General features: G+C 49.9%; 1 protein-coding gene across 9 annotated transcripts in view; it reads left to right on the top strand.

Annotated features, from left to right (window-relative positions):
* Nucleotides 1–15171, top strand: part of ZNF469 (zinc finger protein 469) — a 265796-nt gene extending 250625 nt beyond the window's left edge. For all 9 annotated transcript variants that reach the window (XM_083754490.1, XM_083754494.1, XM_083754488.1 and 6 more), the window contains one exon: nucleotides 672–15171. In XM_083754490.1, coding sequence (XP_083610616.1) covers nucleotides 874–13620 — 12747 coding nt within the window. In that variant the 5' untranslated portion in view covers nucleotides 672–873 and the 3' untranslated portion in view covers nucleotides 13621–15171. The remainder of the gene's footprint in view (nucleotides 1–671) is intronic.
* Nucleotides 15172–17257: the final 2086 nt, after the last annotated feature.

Below are 17257 nucleotides of genomic sequence, written 5' to 3'. Positions count from 1 at the left end.
TACAAACAATAGTAAATTATAAAATAATTTTCCCCCAAAATGACACAAATGATACATGTATGCTGAAACGTGCATGCATATAGTTCATGTGCAGCACCTGGCAGAATCTGATTTCCTGGCATTATTTCTGCCTATGTTAGTGGGACACCCCACTCCTGGTTTAGGTGGGGATAAGTAATAAAATAGAACAGAAAAATAGGGAAAGAATGTGGAGGCTAAGGAAGTCTTAGAAAGTTCAGATTTTTCCTGTGATGCTTAAAAAACCCCAAAACCAATTGTCAGGTTATTTCAAAAAATTCTCATTTGCTGGTGCCCTGAGCTTGTGCTTTTTCTGCCTCTTGGGTAACACAGTTCCCTGGTTCTCACCCAGGATGGGGCCAGTGCTAACCCCAGTAGGCAGTAAGTGACAGGGGACTCTGTCCATTTCCTGACATGGCCAACTCTTCCCTCAAAGCACCCTGCTGATTCCTGGAATCAACTCCTTCCAATCTCAAGCAAAGTTTCAGTCTTGGACATGAGTTTGATATGTTTTTGCTTACATTCTGCTATCAGGGAGAAGCAGCCTTAGTCCTTGGGTTTTGTCACCAAATATTGTAAATGTTTAAATATTTTAGCATTGTAATATGAGACTGCAGAGCTTCTGAATCTCATGAGGCTTTTCTCTCTTGCAGGTCCCATGTGGAATCCTGAGATGAATCCCCAACAGGTCTCATATGCAAGTCCTGCCCCATAGCCAGGATGGAACTGGGAGCTGTCCGAGAGGTTGAGGTGCCTCACAGCTGCTGGAGAAGAAGGGATGATGGTTGCCATGGAGGACTCCCGTGCTGAGGGGCTGAAGGAAACCAGTTCCTTTTAGGCCTGGTCCTTAGTACCATGATGGGAGAGACACAGCATGCTTATGCCACCAACGATACTGAGCCCAGCGCCCAAGACAAAGATACTGGCTTTGAGCAATTTGGCAAGAAAGACGTGGGTGAATTTGATGGTCAGCTCCAGGAAGGCTCAGAGTCATGTCTCCACACTGGGACTGAGAATGGGTCCAGCTTCACTGGTGTCAAGGATAAGGAGCCGCACAATCAAAGGGAAGCTGTGATCCGGCCTCAGCAAGCAGGCAAGATAGACTTCAAGTCCCTCCACAACAGGCCCAAGTTCCTTAGCGATGGCCTTTGGGGTTCTGTCAAAGGAAGCCCCCAGTCTCCCCCTGGAAAGAGCAGAGTGAGGGATAAGAACAAGCGGTCCGGAAAAGGAGAGCGTGGCCACCAGCAGCTCTATAGACTTACTATCAGCAATGCCAGACCAAACCCCACCATTGGTATTGCTTATCCCCAGCAGAAGGTCACCCCGCCCAAGAAGGTCGAAGTGGGCCGGGGATCCATCTCGGGGAGCTACAGGTTCCACGTCCCCAGCATCCCCGAGAGAGAGGTAGAACTGCAGCAGGAAGACCTCAGTTTCGCACGGTGTTTTCCTGAGGCCCCCTCAAGCCATATCTCCAGCAACTTTACCTCCCCGACACCAACCGCGCGCCCAGCCCATGGCGCAAAGCTTCAGCTGCCAGCCGGTGTTCCTCATGAAAACTCTGGCACCAATGGGCAGCTGCATTATGTGGAGTTCCAGGGTAATGGGAATAGCTCATGGCCTTTGCCAGAGAAAAGCCTCCCAGGTGCTAACAATGGACTCTCTGCCCCCAAAGCTTGCCCCTTGTTCCCCGAGAGCAGCAAACCTAGCGCACACTGTGTGGGGCCCTTGTCGTTCCAGTACCCCTTCCAGACTTTGCACAGCTCTGCTGCGGACCCTTTCCAAGGCGACATTCATGCTCAAGATTACATCGATGTGTCGCTGGCCGCCAGTCAGGCTTCTCATGGTGCTTTTGCTTTCCATCCTTCCTCCAGGGAATGGAAAGAGGAAGCTCTCGCCAGTGGCTCCTACGACCACATTGGCCCGGAGGGCAGGATGTACGGGTTGGCTCCCCAGCAGGCTCCCTTCCTCCCGTCACAGACTCAAGGGCATTTGCCTTGCTACAAAGGAAGGAATGAACATTCCACTGACCACAATGGTGCTATCTCTCCTTCTGGTGCTATCGACCAAACTTCAAGCACTTTCCAAGAAAACCAAGGCGTTTTCCCACCCAGTTTACAAGTCTCTAGTTTGCCAAAGCCGATCGGGAAGAGGCAGTCCTTGTTGACAGACAACGTAGCTAGTCAAAGGATACTGGATCCCGGTGGTGCTCTGCGAAGGAACATGCCACAGGTCTCTCTACCCCAAGTGCACTTTCAGAACAAGCCTTATGGCGACCCCACGGCCAGTGCTGCCAGCCTGGGCTCAGTGCCTTTCGAGAAGAGCCTTCCCACTACTGTGCAGGCCCAACCCCGGCTCTTGCAGTCTTGGGAGGGAGGCAAGAAGGCTTACCCTCCCGTGGAACAAAGCTCAACCGTGTACCCAAGCCCTGCTGGGAACCAGCTCTCGTTTGGGTGCCACCCAGGGGCAGAACAGAGGCAGCACATAAAGAAGGCCTGGCAGCAGCTGCGCCTCACCTCCGCAATGCCCGGCCAAGACCGAATTGAGCTGTCAAGGAAGCTGGCCAGCCAGAAGCCACCTTTCCCTCTTGGGGCATCAGACTGGGACAGCAGCAGCAAGGTTCAGAAGAACTCCACTCCCAGCTATCCAAGTAAAGCCCTGCTGACTGGGGAGGGAGTCGTCAGGCAGCAGCATGATCCAGGATCAAAGAACTGCACTCCGGCCAACGCTTTTGGCTTTGACGGGGCAAAGGACGCAGAACTTCCTGGCATGTGTGTTTCCAGGGGCAAGCCCCTCTTCTTCAGCGTGAGCCAAGCACTGCCGCTAACTTCCTCTCGTCTCTCTTCCAACCCAGCTTTGGTGTTGCCACCGTCAGCCTTGACTGCCTCCCCAGCTGATTCTCCTCTCCCATCGCCTGCTCCCCACCCGGCCAGCAGCGGCAGCACCTGCTCATCCCTCTCGCCCACGTCAAGCAGCCCAAACAGCCACAGTTTTGAAGATGGCACTGTGCTGACCACGTCACCCTTCTTCCACCACCAGTGCCACCCAAAGGATCTCAGTGAGCCTTTCCATGCCTCCGACTCACTGAGCTCAACCGCAATCCACTACCAGGCAGCAGACCCTCTCAAGGGCTTTCATCTCTCCCAAGGTGCCTCAAAGGATGAACTCCTCTACAGAGGCGTCCCTGTGGACAGCCACGTCCACAAGCCAGAAGCGGATGCCTCCAAAGGGTGTCTGGAGGGCTTTGAGGCTGAGCTGCCCCCACCGCCTTATTCCTCGCATCACTTCCTGGCAAGCACACTGAGCAGCACCAGCCTCGACCAGCTGGATGTCTTCTTGACCTGCAAGCAATGTGACCAGAACTTCAGCACTCTCTCCTCTTTCCTGGACCACCGTCAGTTCTGCAGTTCTCACGCAGCTCTCCAAGGCCCATCCAAAGGCTCTTCCCGGGGGGTGGAGATCCGGAGGCAACATCAGGTGCCTCCTGAGTCCACAAAGCATCCGCAAGCTGGCCTGGGCCTCCTGCTGCCTCCTGTTGATTTTGCAGATGGAGAGAGCAAAGGGGAATCCAAGGAGGACCCTCTGAAGGCGAGTCAGCTTAACGGCCTTGCCCCAAACCCCATGCCGCTTAGCGCTTCTGACTTGGAGATAGACGACGCCAAGCTCGACAGTTTGATCACGGAAGCTCTGAACGGACTTGGGTACCAGTCAGATAACCCTGAGATTGACAGCAGCTTCATCGATGTGTTTGCTGATGAAGAATTGGCCTCTGTGAAGGTCACCAATGGTGGGACCACTTACAAAGCAAAAGAGAGCGTTGCTTCGGGGAAGAAAACGAAGCAGCACCCAGGGATGGAGGAGAATGTGAAAATGTTGAGCTGCTATGATGATCATCCCAGCATGGACTTGGCAAAAAGAAAACCACCCGGGAAGCAAAATGGGCATAAAGAGAGAGTGGCGAGCTGGTTTCCAGACCAGGGAGAGGAAAGGCTCGGAACACAGAGCAGCAGGGAGTCCGCTCAGAACAAGGCTAGTGACCTGGCAATGTATGGTGAGGCCAACGCTGATGCAAGTGCCCAAACAAAGGTCAGAAGGAAAAACTGCAGGAGCCCCTTTATGCCTCAAAGGCAGGAGGCCAAAACCATGTCAGAGCTGAAGCAGACCAAGAGCCTGAACCGCCCTCCTTCTCCAGGGAACAGCCTGCTCTCTGCAAAGGATGCCAAGAAGCGCAAGCTGCGGAGCGGCACCTGGAGCAAGGAGCTCATCCACAAGATTGTCCAGCAGAAGAACAAGCTGCACAAGCTGCACAGCAAGGGCGGCAAAGCTGTGCCGCTCTCCTTGCTTGCTGAGCGGATGCTCCCCGAAGCCAAGGACAGCAAGTTTGGCGAGTACGAATACATCTCAGAATCGGATGATGAGCGCGTGGAATACGCCAAGCGGCACTGCAGGAGAAAGGCGGGGCAGCGGTTCAACGGGAGGCTGAGGAGCAGCCTCAGTCGGAGGCGCCAAGGGAGAGCAGGGAGGGAGAAGGACAAGGAGCCGGCGTGGAGGTACGGTCAGAGGAGGGGCAGAGAGGAGCCCCAAAGGGCTGCCAGCAAAGAGCCTGGAAGTAAAAATGAATGCACGGGCAGAGTGTGGCGCAGGTGCAGCCGCTCTTCCACCAGCAGCTGCCAGAGCACCAGCCTGTCCAGTGAGATGAGCAACAGCCCTCAAAGCACTGAGAGGGCCGATTCTGACACTGAGAAGGAAAGCGAAGAGAGGAAGAGGTTGCTGCACGCCGCACCACATCCACGAGAGCAGCCGGACATTCCTGAGAAAGAAGTGGTAGGAGGAAGAAGCCAAAGAATGACCTCTGAGTTGTCCAGTGAGCAAGGCAGTGTCAACCCACCCCCAGTTCAGGCAGCAGGTTTCCAGGTGCATCAGAGCCCCAGCATGTCCCCAGTCCCTTGCACAAATGGAGACGAAGGTTTGCTCCGGGCCAAGGGGAAGAGCTATCACAGCAGTGGCCTTCTTAACCAGAACCCCACTGGGCTCTTTGGCACTGAGGATGCAGAACAGTCCCACGGGGGATCAAGGCACAATGATGATAAGCCCCTGGCTGCACCGAAAGACGCCGAGCAACGTTCGCTGGAAAGGAATCAGTGCTGGCCCCAGTTTGCTGCCTACAATGGAGAGGCCTTGAAATACCACCTGGATGAGCTCAGTGGCCCATCCTCTGATGGCAGCCATGACATCCCCAGTGACAAGAGCAACAGCTATGAACAAGTAGACCTCAAGTGTTCAAAGAAACCATTGATTGTGGCTCCAATCAGCTGTTTCCGAGACAATCCCATGGACATAGGGATAGCCAGGAAAGGAGCTGCTGCGCTCGTTGATGCTGCTGGTGCATTTTATGACTGCAAAGGGTTATCTAACAGCTTTGAGTCATCGGGCCTTTTCTCGGATGCTGCAGGTGTGGAACCATCACACAGCAACAATGTGTTCCTGTGCCAGGGGGGCATTGACCTCAGCTCATTCAAACAGAAGCACCCTGAGATCACGCCCTACGAAGGTGATAATCATGAACAAAGCAAAGTCCCCTCACCTCTTAGCTTTGATTCTTCATCGGTATTCGGGGAGCTGCCTGTGGCCGAGTTTGATGCCACCTTATATGATGGTGTGGTATCAAGCAAGGACAATTACGTGGCCTTTGAGTGTGCTGGCCATCATCAGCTCAGCAAAACCACCCCCTTTGACCAGCAGTATTCTCCATTCCCACAAGAGAAAGACTGGAATCTGATGGAGGGGACATCCCCAGTTTTGCCAGAAGACATTGCCCAGTTTCACAGCCTCCCTGTTGAAAAAACAGCCGCTAAAAGGTACCCTGGCGAGATCAACCAAATCCCTTTAGCCGAAAGGATGGCTGATTACAGTATGGCTTTCATGAGCACTATCTCAGATGACGAGCTCGAGATCAAAAGGTTAGTCACTGAGTTGGAAAGCCAGCTGCAAGCAAACAAACTGAACATGGAAGTATCCGATGAACACCAAGCTCCCAGACAACCTACCAGCACAGATAAGAAGGAAGCCACCCACCAGTTTTCACTCTTAACCCTCGACCAGGAAAGCAATGGGAAAGGGCTGTTCCTAACAGAAGCCGAGTTTGAGAAAGCAAGCCTCCTTTCTACAAAAGCCTGTGTCTGTGAAAACTCAGGGAATGAGAAAAGTCTCCTTGCAACTTTAGAAAGCAAGTACAGAAGCCACAGGGACCCTTGGCCATGTCCGGTGCCATTCAGCCCAATACACTCCACCATGCACACACCATCTGCCACTGATCTGATTTTGGGAGGTCCTTTTAACTCCAAAGAGGACCAAGACAAGCTTCATGACAACCTGAAGGGTATTGAAATCTCTGAGGAAGATGACTTCAGTGAAATGCAGGCTGCACCTGCCAGAATCATGCCAGATCCATGCTCTTCAGGCATCTCTGACAATTTGCGAGTTCCAAGCTTCACAGAGCATTTGATACAAAGCCCTGATCAATTGTTCCCTAAAACTCTGGAGGCAGCTGAGCTAAATGTGCATGAGCCTTTGCCTCTGAGAGGGGAGGTGTTTGCAGAACTGCTACCAAAGGAAAAAACTTTTGATGGTGCTGCTGAGTTGGAAACGTATGGGCAGCAAGTTCTGTGTTTGAAGCCAGATTTTGGACTACAAGATGTTGGTGGTCCAGAGCTTGATGGCAACTTGCCCTCTAGTGCCCAAAGCATCAAGGACCCAGAAATGCTGGAGAGCATCACACTCTTCCCAAGGGATGAGGATGGATCTGCCCTTCTGGATAAGTCCCGACAGACTGTTTGCCACTCTTCAGCCCTACACAATAAAGCTGGAGATGGGAAAATGCTGGTTTTTGACACATTGCCATTTTCGAAGGAGATGAATGGGGAGGTAGAAGATGTGTCCGCTCCCCAGGAGAAGGCAGGCAACCCATTACAGCAGCTGCAGTTGTTTGTGGCCAGGACGGCCAAAAGCAACGAGGAGGACTTGCTGATGCCATGCTTCCCAGCCCTGCAGCCCACCTCCCACTTGCCTGCAAGTGTTGACATTCAGTCTGAACAGGAAGAGGCATCTATGGGCCCTGTTGCAAGTGAGGAGGTGGCTGAAAGTCCCACAGTGAATGAAAGGAAGGGCTCCCTGGGAGACGAATCTGAGAACAGGACCAAGGCATCTGATTCAACTGAACTATTTTTTGAACCAGGCAAACAGGCAGAATATCTTGGTGAAAGGGCTCCCTGCACTACAGAGCAATCAGCCCTTCAGAGCCCTGAAAAACACAATCCCATTGCAGAGGAGAAGGAGCAGGAGCAGCACCTAAAAGATGACTGTTTTGAGGTGGTGGGTGACATTAAACTGTGTGCAGGTGGCATTTCCCCAGAACACAGACACCTCTCACCACTCAGCGGCTCAATGGTGACCTCATTGCTAAGGGAAGAGAGAACACAAGGCTGTCAAGGTACAGGAGAGGTGGTAGAAGATCAGCAGAATGCAACCCTGGCATTTAGGAGCCACAGAAAATCCCCCTTAAACTCTGGATCATTTGAAAATGAAACACCAGGCAGTGCTTTGCCAGCCACGCTCAAGGGACTTGTGGCTCACTGCACACCTTGGGACGAAGCCTGCTGTGAGGATCAAGTGTTGTGTGCTGCAGAAGTCCACCAGATAGAAAGGAGTGGTGATCAGGTGGGACAGTTGCAATGTCATGTGACCTTGGCTCCCAGCAACTCACCTGAAAATCAACATCAGGATGATTACTCCTTGCACGGGAGAGGTTTCTGCTTGGGAACCAGCCCAGTTTCAGAAGAAGGCCAGAACTTGGAGGAGCAAGCCAGCCACTGTGCAGAAGCTTTGTCTCTGGAAGTCAGCTTGGCTAGTCAGAAAGAAGTGCTGAAAAGTGACACAGGCAGCGTAACACTCTCTGACTTTGGAGTACCACCATCTGAAGAGAGTCTGACTGCTGCTGCTGAGGAGCAGCAGATTCCCCTTGTGTGCAGGTGCTCCTCTAGTGCTGAGAAGACTGTTGTTGGGAATCCCATGCAGGATTATTTGGAGCACCAAGAATGGACAGAAGCACCACAATTTCTACCCAGCATGCTCCCTTGTGGCACCACCTCTCCTTTGCTGTCAGATATGATCAATAGTAGTCAACAGCACATTGAAGAAGATGCCACCAGCACCTTGGCAGAACCTGAAAAGGTTGTCCGTACACCACCTGCCTCTTCCCTGTGCTCTAGCGACCTGGCAGCTCCTCCTGTAGAGATACAAATACCCTTGAAATTACAAGCCAACAGCTGCACATCTCCCAGCCTGCTACCATCTAAAAATAATGATATTCCCGAAGAACTATCCAAGCATCCAGGTCATGAAGACAGTGGCATGTGCTCTGTGACAGATGTGATTACCTGTTCTCAGTCAGCATCCTTGCAAAACATCATGCTTGACCAGCCTGCATCAGAGACAGATTCTGCTCAGCTTACAAATACAAAGACAAATCAAAACAGGGAGTTAATGTCAAAGCCTCAGGGGCCAAAGGAGGCTCAGATTTGCCTCCAGAAAGGCAGCAAAGATCAAGCTCAACCAGAGATCCTTAATGATCAAGAGATGGCCACTGCTGACCTTGCAGGAACAGCTAATGCCAGTGAGGTTCACCTTAGTGTTGGCCAATTTCCAGAGACCACAGAGACTGGGATCAAGAACGTTTCACAAGACATGGACAGCAAAGGCGACAGTTTGAAGAATGAAGGCTCTGAGAGTGTGAAAGGGTACATTAGCTACACAGAACAAGAGGAAGGCAATGATGAAAGTCTGAAAGATGATTTCAAGACCAAGCAAGCAAAAGAAAAGAAGGGGAAAGGACTGCAAGTCACCTGTGATATTTGCACAATTCGTTTTAGAACCAAAACTGGGTTGATGAGGCACAAAACTGTGAAACATCAGGAGAAAAAGGAGACCACTCCGTTGCCAGGCCTGGACTGTGCTCCACTGGAAAAGGCATTCACAGCAAGCAAACAACTCTCTCGGAGAAACAGCAAGGCTTCCATCAAAGAGAGAGCAAGCAGCTCACACCTGTCAAAAGCAGGCGTTAACCAACCATTTCCCAAATCCTGTAGGAGCCAAAGGAAAGAGCCCAGTCCAGAGATCCAAGAAGTTGTTAGTAAGGTGCTCGGTGACCTAAGTGTGATTTCATTTGATGTAACCCAGGAACTCCAAAGTACAGATGTTCCAAATGAAGACATGAAAACAACGTCGCTAAGGACAGAGGCAGAGAGATTGGGCAACTCAGCACCTGGCTCTAAACCAGGGCCAGACACAGGAGGGAAAGACAAAGAGGCTGGTGCTGGTGGGTTGGGCAGTTTTGCCAGGAAGAAATTGAAGGAAAAGGCAAGAAAAGCCAAAGTATTTCCCAATGAAACCATCGAATCTTCTCATCTAGAGAGTGAGATCACTGAGCTTCGCTCCACAATGATTCCCTGCACTGTCAACCTCCTTCTGACCACTGTCTCTAAAGAACTGGAGAGCAGCACTCCATCACCTGGCCTCCAAGAACAGGCAAGGGCACAGTCACCATTGCCACTTCACCCTCCAATAGTCAAGGACTTGGAAGAAGTTGGTGAAAAGACATCATCAGCCCAAGAGATGGCTGGGCAAGAGCTTCTTCAGGATGTAGGGAGCTGTAATGAGCAATTGGTGGATCCAGGGTTGAAAGGACACTTGCCAGAGAAGTGGATGAGCAGGTACCCAAAACAAGTTGAGGAAAGGTTAAGCAATGTCTGTGAAGAACCAGGTGAGGATATCAGCATGGAAAAACCAGAGTCATCTGAAGAGAATCCACCCAAAGAGATTTGCTGTAGAAATCAAAAGAGGCCATCAATATATACACCAAGTCCCAACAGCCTCCAGCAGTCCTACCATGCTGGAGCAGTTGAAGAGGACTTCCCTGAAATCATATCAGAAAAAGCTTCCAGTGGTGTCCCTTATCCCACAGAGTCCAAGCCTTTGAGGATGGAAGAGCTTCAGATGAGGAATGAATCTCAGGGGGATGAGGGGGATGCCATGGGTCCAGACCTGCAGAGTTTGTTTGATGATGACTCCACGTTTTCACAACTTTTCCCCAGGAATGACCGGTTTGCCCATCGGAAGTGCAGGCGGGTATATGGAAAGCGGACCAAGAAGCCCAAACCTGTCATAGAAGTGAACCCCAGGCCAGAAGGCATGGCGGATCTCTTTACAACCAGGATGGCTTCAGATCTAGGAGAAACCAGCTCTTTCTGTGTCACCAGGGAGGACCCTTGTGAGTACGACACCATCTCCATTGATGACGCTCTGACTCTCAACATGTGTCATGGCAGCAAAGCAATAGTAAGTGATATCAATCCCGGATCTACCAAAAAGGTTCTGCAGCCAGACGATGCCAGGCAAAGGGAGGACATTACTGATTTGAAGAGCGATGGCACAATAAGGAGTCCAACAGAGGATCTTCCAAGCTTGAGTAGTTGGGGTAGTCTTGAGAAGAAGACGGAAGGCATTTCTGTTGACAGAACACTGCTCAGCCCATCTGTGGAACTGACAAATGGGCAATCATCAATGGCTCCCAGTCCAGAACCTCCTGACCTGGAAGAAGAATCCTATGACACTAGGATGAATGAAAACCCTGGCTTGTCTGAGTTTCATACAATTGATATGGATATGTTGAACACAAAGTTTGAGATGAGAGATGTGTGCTTCTACAGCATTGGGGAAGATCATCTCAGCCACACTGATGATGAATGCACTTCAGGGTTCAAGCCACCATCACCAGTCCAGCAAGGCAGGCCCATCAAAAATAAGCTAGGAGAAGGAAAGCAGGGGAAAACCCGTAGCGACTTGAATCTCAAGGCTAAAGACAAGCAATACAAGTGCAAGGTGTGTTTCCAGTGGTTCCTCACTTTAGGGGAGCTGGACTTCCACAAGCTCACTCACAACCCTTCTCCTCCACCAACATGCTACATGTGTGTCCAGAGGAAGTTCAGCTCCCGGGAGCAGCTAAGGGACCATTTGAAGGAGAAGCATGCCAAGAACAAAGCCGGCTTGTGGGCCTGTGGGATGTGCCTGAAGGAAATATCTGACGTCTGGATGTACAATGAGCACTTACGAGAGCATGCCACTCAGTTTGCCCGGAAAGGCCAGGCTCAGAAATCTGTCCTGGGTGGGTTGCCCAGCTGCTTCAGCGATGATGATGATGCTGTCACGCATTTCCTGAACTCTATCATATGCCGGAAACCCAACAAATCAGCCAAGCATGCTGAGCCTGGCAGCAAAGCACCTGCTTGCAAAGAGAGCAAAAGTCCCAAGGAGCCCCAAGGAGGGCAAGAAGTGACTGTCAACAAGGACACCTTGGAGGTCCCACTAAGAACCAAGCCAACTGTTGCCTCTCCCAAAGCAACAGCCCCATCTCCCGACCCTGCCCCTAAAGCCGAAGGGGCTCCAAAGTTGGCTCCCATGCACCCAGAATGCAAAGATCCCTCTCGAGATTGCCATCACTGTGGGAAGCAGTTCCCCAAGCCCTTCAAGCTCCAGCGCCACCTGGTGGTGCACAGCTTGCAGAAGATCTACCTGTGCCACAAATGCCCAATGTTTTACCAGGAAACCAAAGAGCTTCGGAACCACCTCAGCCAAGAGCATGGAACGGCTGAGGAAGCAGACATCAAGCACACCACGCTCTATGCCTGTGAGCTCTGTGCAGATGTCATGCATGTCATCAAGAAGTCTTTCATCTGCAGCACCTGCAACTACACCTTCTCCAAAAAGGAGCAATATGACCGGCACATGGAGAAGCACCTGGTGGGGAGCAGCAAGACCTTCCGATTCCGAGGAGTGATGCGGCCAGGAGTCTCGGCCAAGGATGGGGATAAGAAAGTAAAAGAGGAAGGACACCTGCGGGAAGACATACCAGCAGCCAAAAAGAAAAAGTTGGTTCATCGCAACACCTTGCTTGCACCAGGCTTACCTGTGCAGGCAGATTGCACCTGTGTCCCCCAACTAGGGAGTGAACCTCTGCTGTCTCCAAATGAGCCTCTATCCACAGCAGCCAATGTGGCCACACCACCTCGACCCCAGACCTCCGTAAAAACAGAAGACCTGTTGGGCCGCTACTCCAGTCTCCTGGGTGAAATTGCAAAAACCCAGTGTGATTGTCTGCCTGCACCTCTTCCAGTTTTGCCCCAGGATGAATCAGGTGGCCCAGAACTCAAGCCCACCACTGCACTTTCTGCAAGACAGCTGGTGAAAGGAGACTCCCTCGGCGACAATCCACCTCCTTCCATAGACTCTCCTGATGCAGTTAGTATTGATCTGGCCAGCTTAACACATAAGCAAACAGCACCACCAACACAAAAGCTGCCTCCAATTCATTTATCTGAGAAGCACAGCAAAGAGGCAGTGGCCCCAGAAAAAGTCACCTCTAACGGCAAAGGTGAACATGCCATGGGAACCTGGGACAGCCCACATTTCCAAGAAGAACCCGTGAGCAAGATGCCTGACCTTTCTGCTGCAAATCTGGGGGCGACAGAATGCAAGAGGACTCCCAAAACAGAGTGGAGCGGCAATCCTGATCTAAGTGATACAGCTCCTCAGGAAAGTGCGACGAAGATGCACTTACCTGAAGCAACCTTCCACATGTTCCTGCTGAAGGACAAGACCTCCTCACTTGCCCTCAACCGGTCTGCCAAAGAGATGCCTTCAAAGAAGGTCACAGGTGGGCAGACCTATGCCGAGAACGACCCCGGTGTCCATTGCTCCCTGGGCAGTGCAGAAGAGGCTCAGAAGCCACCACCCTTAAAAGACAAGGCCCTCCCAGAGATGGGTGCTGCTTATTCCAGAGACAACGGCACCAGTGTTGGCATCAAAGAGATGGGAAGCAACCCCGTCAAGCCTGTGAGCGGCCACCTCCGGAGCGAGGTGGGAAGTGCCCAGGCAAAGCACAACCACCCTGACCTGAGCAAATGCCCAGAGAGACCCATTGCTAATGGGCTGACCAAGCTTCACCCCAAAAAGCGGAAAGAACACAAATCCGCTCACAAAGGAAGCTCAGCCTCCCGCGAGAACATTGAGGGGGATGGCAACAAGAAGAAAAAAGCCCGGACGCCGGATGCTGGGAGGAGTGACGCCACTGGAGGGTTCAAAAGGGCTGATTGGCCCAACAGTGATGCTTTTGCTCTTTCCCCCCGGAGGAGGGACCCTCACTGCAACAAACTGAGCCCTACGCTCAAGGTGTCCATGGCTGGCGGCCAGCTCAAAAAGATGGTGCTTGACCAATGCTTTCAGAAGAAGGCGGAGATCCGCCACGCCAATGGAGACCTGAAACGCAAGAAGGACCTCTTGGCCGGCAAGGCCTTCCACCACCCCCTTTTAGCCAAAGACCCCTCTGCCTCCCTGCCAGGCTCTTTGAGCCGGCACAGAGCTGTCCAAGGTGCTAAGCTGCCCGACTCTCACAATTACAGGACAGCTGAATCCCAGAACAATCTCCTAAGCCAACTGTTTGGGCAGAAATTAAGTAGCTTTAAAATTCCTTTAAGAAGAGATACTTCTGAGTAATTTATGAAAGTGACTTATGGTGATCCTTCGCTGCTTTCATTGGGGTTTGCAGGGGGGGGAGAGAAATTATCAAAGCATTAAATTCGTTTGTGTAGCGTGATTTCTCTGTCTAGCTTAAATGAACTTGCACTGCAGCCTCTGAAATAGTTTTGCTTTGTGTCTTGCTAATCTACTTTAATTCACCTGATTTATCATGCAAATGCTAGAACTTTGATGTTGCTGATGATGTTCATGAACTAAAACTGTAATCGCTTTGGGCAGAGTGAAGCGTCAAGAGGAAATGCTTTATTTGAGAAGTGCTGAGGTTATAAGGATACTTGCAAATCCCAGCCCCTTTTCAGACTGTGTCTCTGTTATCTTTGTACAAAGTACTTGAAGAGATGAACTTCATTCCAGAGACGTCTTATTCATAAGGTGCAGCACACTGTAGAAAGCATTTTTTTCCTCCTCCCAAAGATTTTGCACAAATAATCCCAAACCATTTCATTTAATTGGGAGCCAGCCTAAGAAATAACAATTTTAAAAAATTAAATTAAGAAGGAAGCAGGCCACAGTTTTGACAGACAGACATTTCCAAGAATGTGGCATTAAGAACTGCCATGCACCATTTGGAAAGTTACTGCCTTTATTAGACCACTGTAGATGTTGCTAAAAGAGGGTTATATTTTTTTATTTTTGCAAAGAGAAATGTACACGCCTTCCCCTCTAACCTAGCTAAACTGCACCTTGAAGATTTGTGACATAGTTTTTTTATTATTGTTTTTAATTATTAATATTTTCCAGTGAGAAAACTGCCAACTTACATCTTTCCCACTCCCCTGCAGTACTGTGTCTCAAGGACCTGTAAGGTATCATTTTTATATTAAAAACAAACCAACAAACTCTTACTGTATTGAGGTAGTTGCTAGACTTGGTATGGGCTTTACACTATGCAGTTAAACTGGTGCTATTTTTATTTTCATAATGTGAATACAGACAGGAACACACAGACACGAGTCAAGAAAGAGGGAGAAACTTGTGAAAGAAGTAAACAGTTGCCTGTCTAAACCTAACACAGAGAGTGCAGGATGGTGTTCTGACAATGCTCCTCCTGCGACGCTAATACTCTGCAGTGTATGCAGCAAAGGTTACATCTTGAGGCTTGAATCTCAGGTGCAAAAGGTGACTTGGAGGATAATCAGCTGTTAATAGGGACCTCCATGTTTGAGAAAGAGGAGGAGACAATGCACTGAAGGGGTTAAGGGGGGCACGCTCTCAGAGTACTTTGCGTGTGTCTTGCAAACTATATGTGTTTCATTTTTTTTAAGGAATTAAATGGCTTTATCCTGTTAATATGTACCTTTACAGTTCTTTGTGTAAAAAAAAAAGTAGGTTAATTATACGTCAGGTGCAATGCATTATGTTAAAAGTTTTTATTTTGATATTTGTCAGAGAACAGAGAAAAGTACAGAAGATGCCATTTTTTAAATAATAAAAAAGATGTTGTAAAGGTGCTATTTGAGCGCCTCTGCCTCTTTTAATATTGTTGAATAAAGTATGAGATGAACATAATGCTGTGGTACTGTAAAACGGGGCCCAGATTTATCTTCTCAAATATAGTCCAATATTTTCACAGAAGCTCACCGGTCTGTGTGGCGTTTTTCAGACAGTCTGCCTTCTATTCATTTCTCGTCCTTTGGGGATGCAGTGAGCGTGGGAAGGTGGTTCCCTGGTAGGCAGGACTGGACTACCATGTAACAACTGAAATTGCGTTACAGGGGGTTGGACTAGATGACCCAAGGGGTCTCTTCCAACTCTACAGTTCTATGATTCTGGCTTAGTGTTCTTCTGTTAACAAAGAGCAGCCAGCACATGACTTGGGATGTTGTGATGCCATTGTCAAATAATAGAAAAGGTTTTCAGATGACACCTCGGTTACCCAAGAGCAGATCTTCCATTTTCAGAGACAATGGAAAGTTGTGGTGCTAACATGTCACTCTGAGCCCTAAGAGGAAGGGCAGCATGGTACAATAACCAGCCCTCACTCCCACTTGCACTGCTAATGTTCTCCAGCATGCTTGGCCCACAGTTTATTTGTGCTTCTACAACATACCCCAGCATTTCTGAACACTGATTGTCTGGGCTTTGCTATGTGAGTCTTAATCCTTGGCTGCTTGGCTCCCTGATGGACATCACCCTGACTCCTGTTTCCTAACTCCACCCTTCACACATCACTTCCTATCCCTGAAAAGCTGTACTTAAAATATCACCAAATCTGCTTCCCAGCATCCCAAATGCAACACAATTAATCACATGTGCCCTAATTCTGTCCGTGAGCAGTCCCCTGTACAGAGAAGAGAGGAGCAGCTTTGGCTTCCCTTGGTGACTGTCCACTCCCCTGTATTCTCAAGGGGGCTTTGTTGCATCATGAGCCACTGTCTCAGCTTGTCAGGTTTAGCAACAGGAGCATTCTGTTGCATTAGTGGAATGCAGAAAGTAACAACAACAACAACAACAATACCAGCACTTGGTAGAGAAAAGCTTGTCCAGGACCCTCCTGGTCAGTCTGCCTTTGTCCTCAAGATGACCTCTGTGTGAGTCTCGCTGAGTTCCAAAGGCACGGAGGCCGCCGCAAAGCGACGGGTATATTATATTCTTTAATTACTGTTGCAATCATAACATTTAAACACTGTCAACGAGAGATAGCTCATAACCGCAGGCTAGAATCCTGCCACTTGGGGCTTGTAACTCAAACTGCAGGATTAATTTGATTAATTGATAGAATTATTTTCCAAACCACTCTTTTGTTTATGGCGGCTTTAAATGCTCACCGCCCGCACCCTCCCTGAGTGTTGCGAAGGAGAGATAAAGCCAGCTGAAAATAATTAGTATGGCTTAATTTAGGGAGGGGGGGGCGTAAGGAAATAACCTCAAAAAGAATTTTGTCAGGAAATTTACAGCGGCGCATATTTTGCAAGCGGGTGCCGGGAGGAAATATGACGGGCTTGAAAATGGAACTCTGGCGCCGCGTCTCTGATATATTTCGCTGTGGATACAAAAGCATCAGGCAGAGGCATAGTTTGTACCTGCTTGTTCCAGATTTCTCCCTCCTCCAGATTAATAGCATTAAGTGCTTTTGAAAACAACAGGCTCCCATGGAAGGAAGTCCTCCGGCAGGCTTAGAAACAGCCACTTCCAGGTGGCCAGTGACATTTGAAAGCAGCTGGGATCTCATGTTCCTTATCTTATCTGATTATTTTTTTAAAAAAAGAAAAATATATACTAGGAGAGTGGCAGCTCAAGCTGTCCTGTAAGCCACACCCAGCCAACGTTTGGGAGCACCAGCTGGGATTACTCAGCAACAAAGAGAAGGCACTCTGTGTGCGCTTTGGCGCACCCTCGGCTATTACTTCACATTTTCCCAAATGAAACAGGTTCTGGAGTTAAGCCCCGTCAAGTTAACCCTGCTGTTGTCTTCATGTTGTGTTTGCAGGGCTCCAGCAGGAAACGGATGCTGGCCTAGATGAGTCCTTGCTCTGATCCAGCGTGGCTCATCTAAGACTGGCCTCTTAGTCCTAACAGGGCCCTGCCCCACCAGCCTGCAAGTCAGCCAGCCTTCACTTTCCTACCTTCTTGCTTTCAACGAGTCCAGGCGGTG

This window comes from Podarcis gaigeae (assembly GCF_964106915.1).
Source record: "Podarcis gaigeae genome assembly, chromosome: 8".
Taxonomy (NCBI): Eukaryota; Metazoa; Chordata; class Lepidosauria; order Squamata; family Lacertidae; genus Podarcis; species Podarcis gaigeae.
Note: the sequence above shows the minus strand (reverse complement) of the source record. Positions and strands in the feature narration are given on the sequence as shown.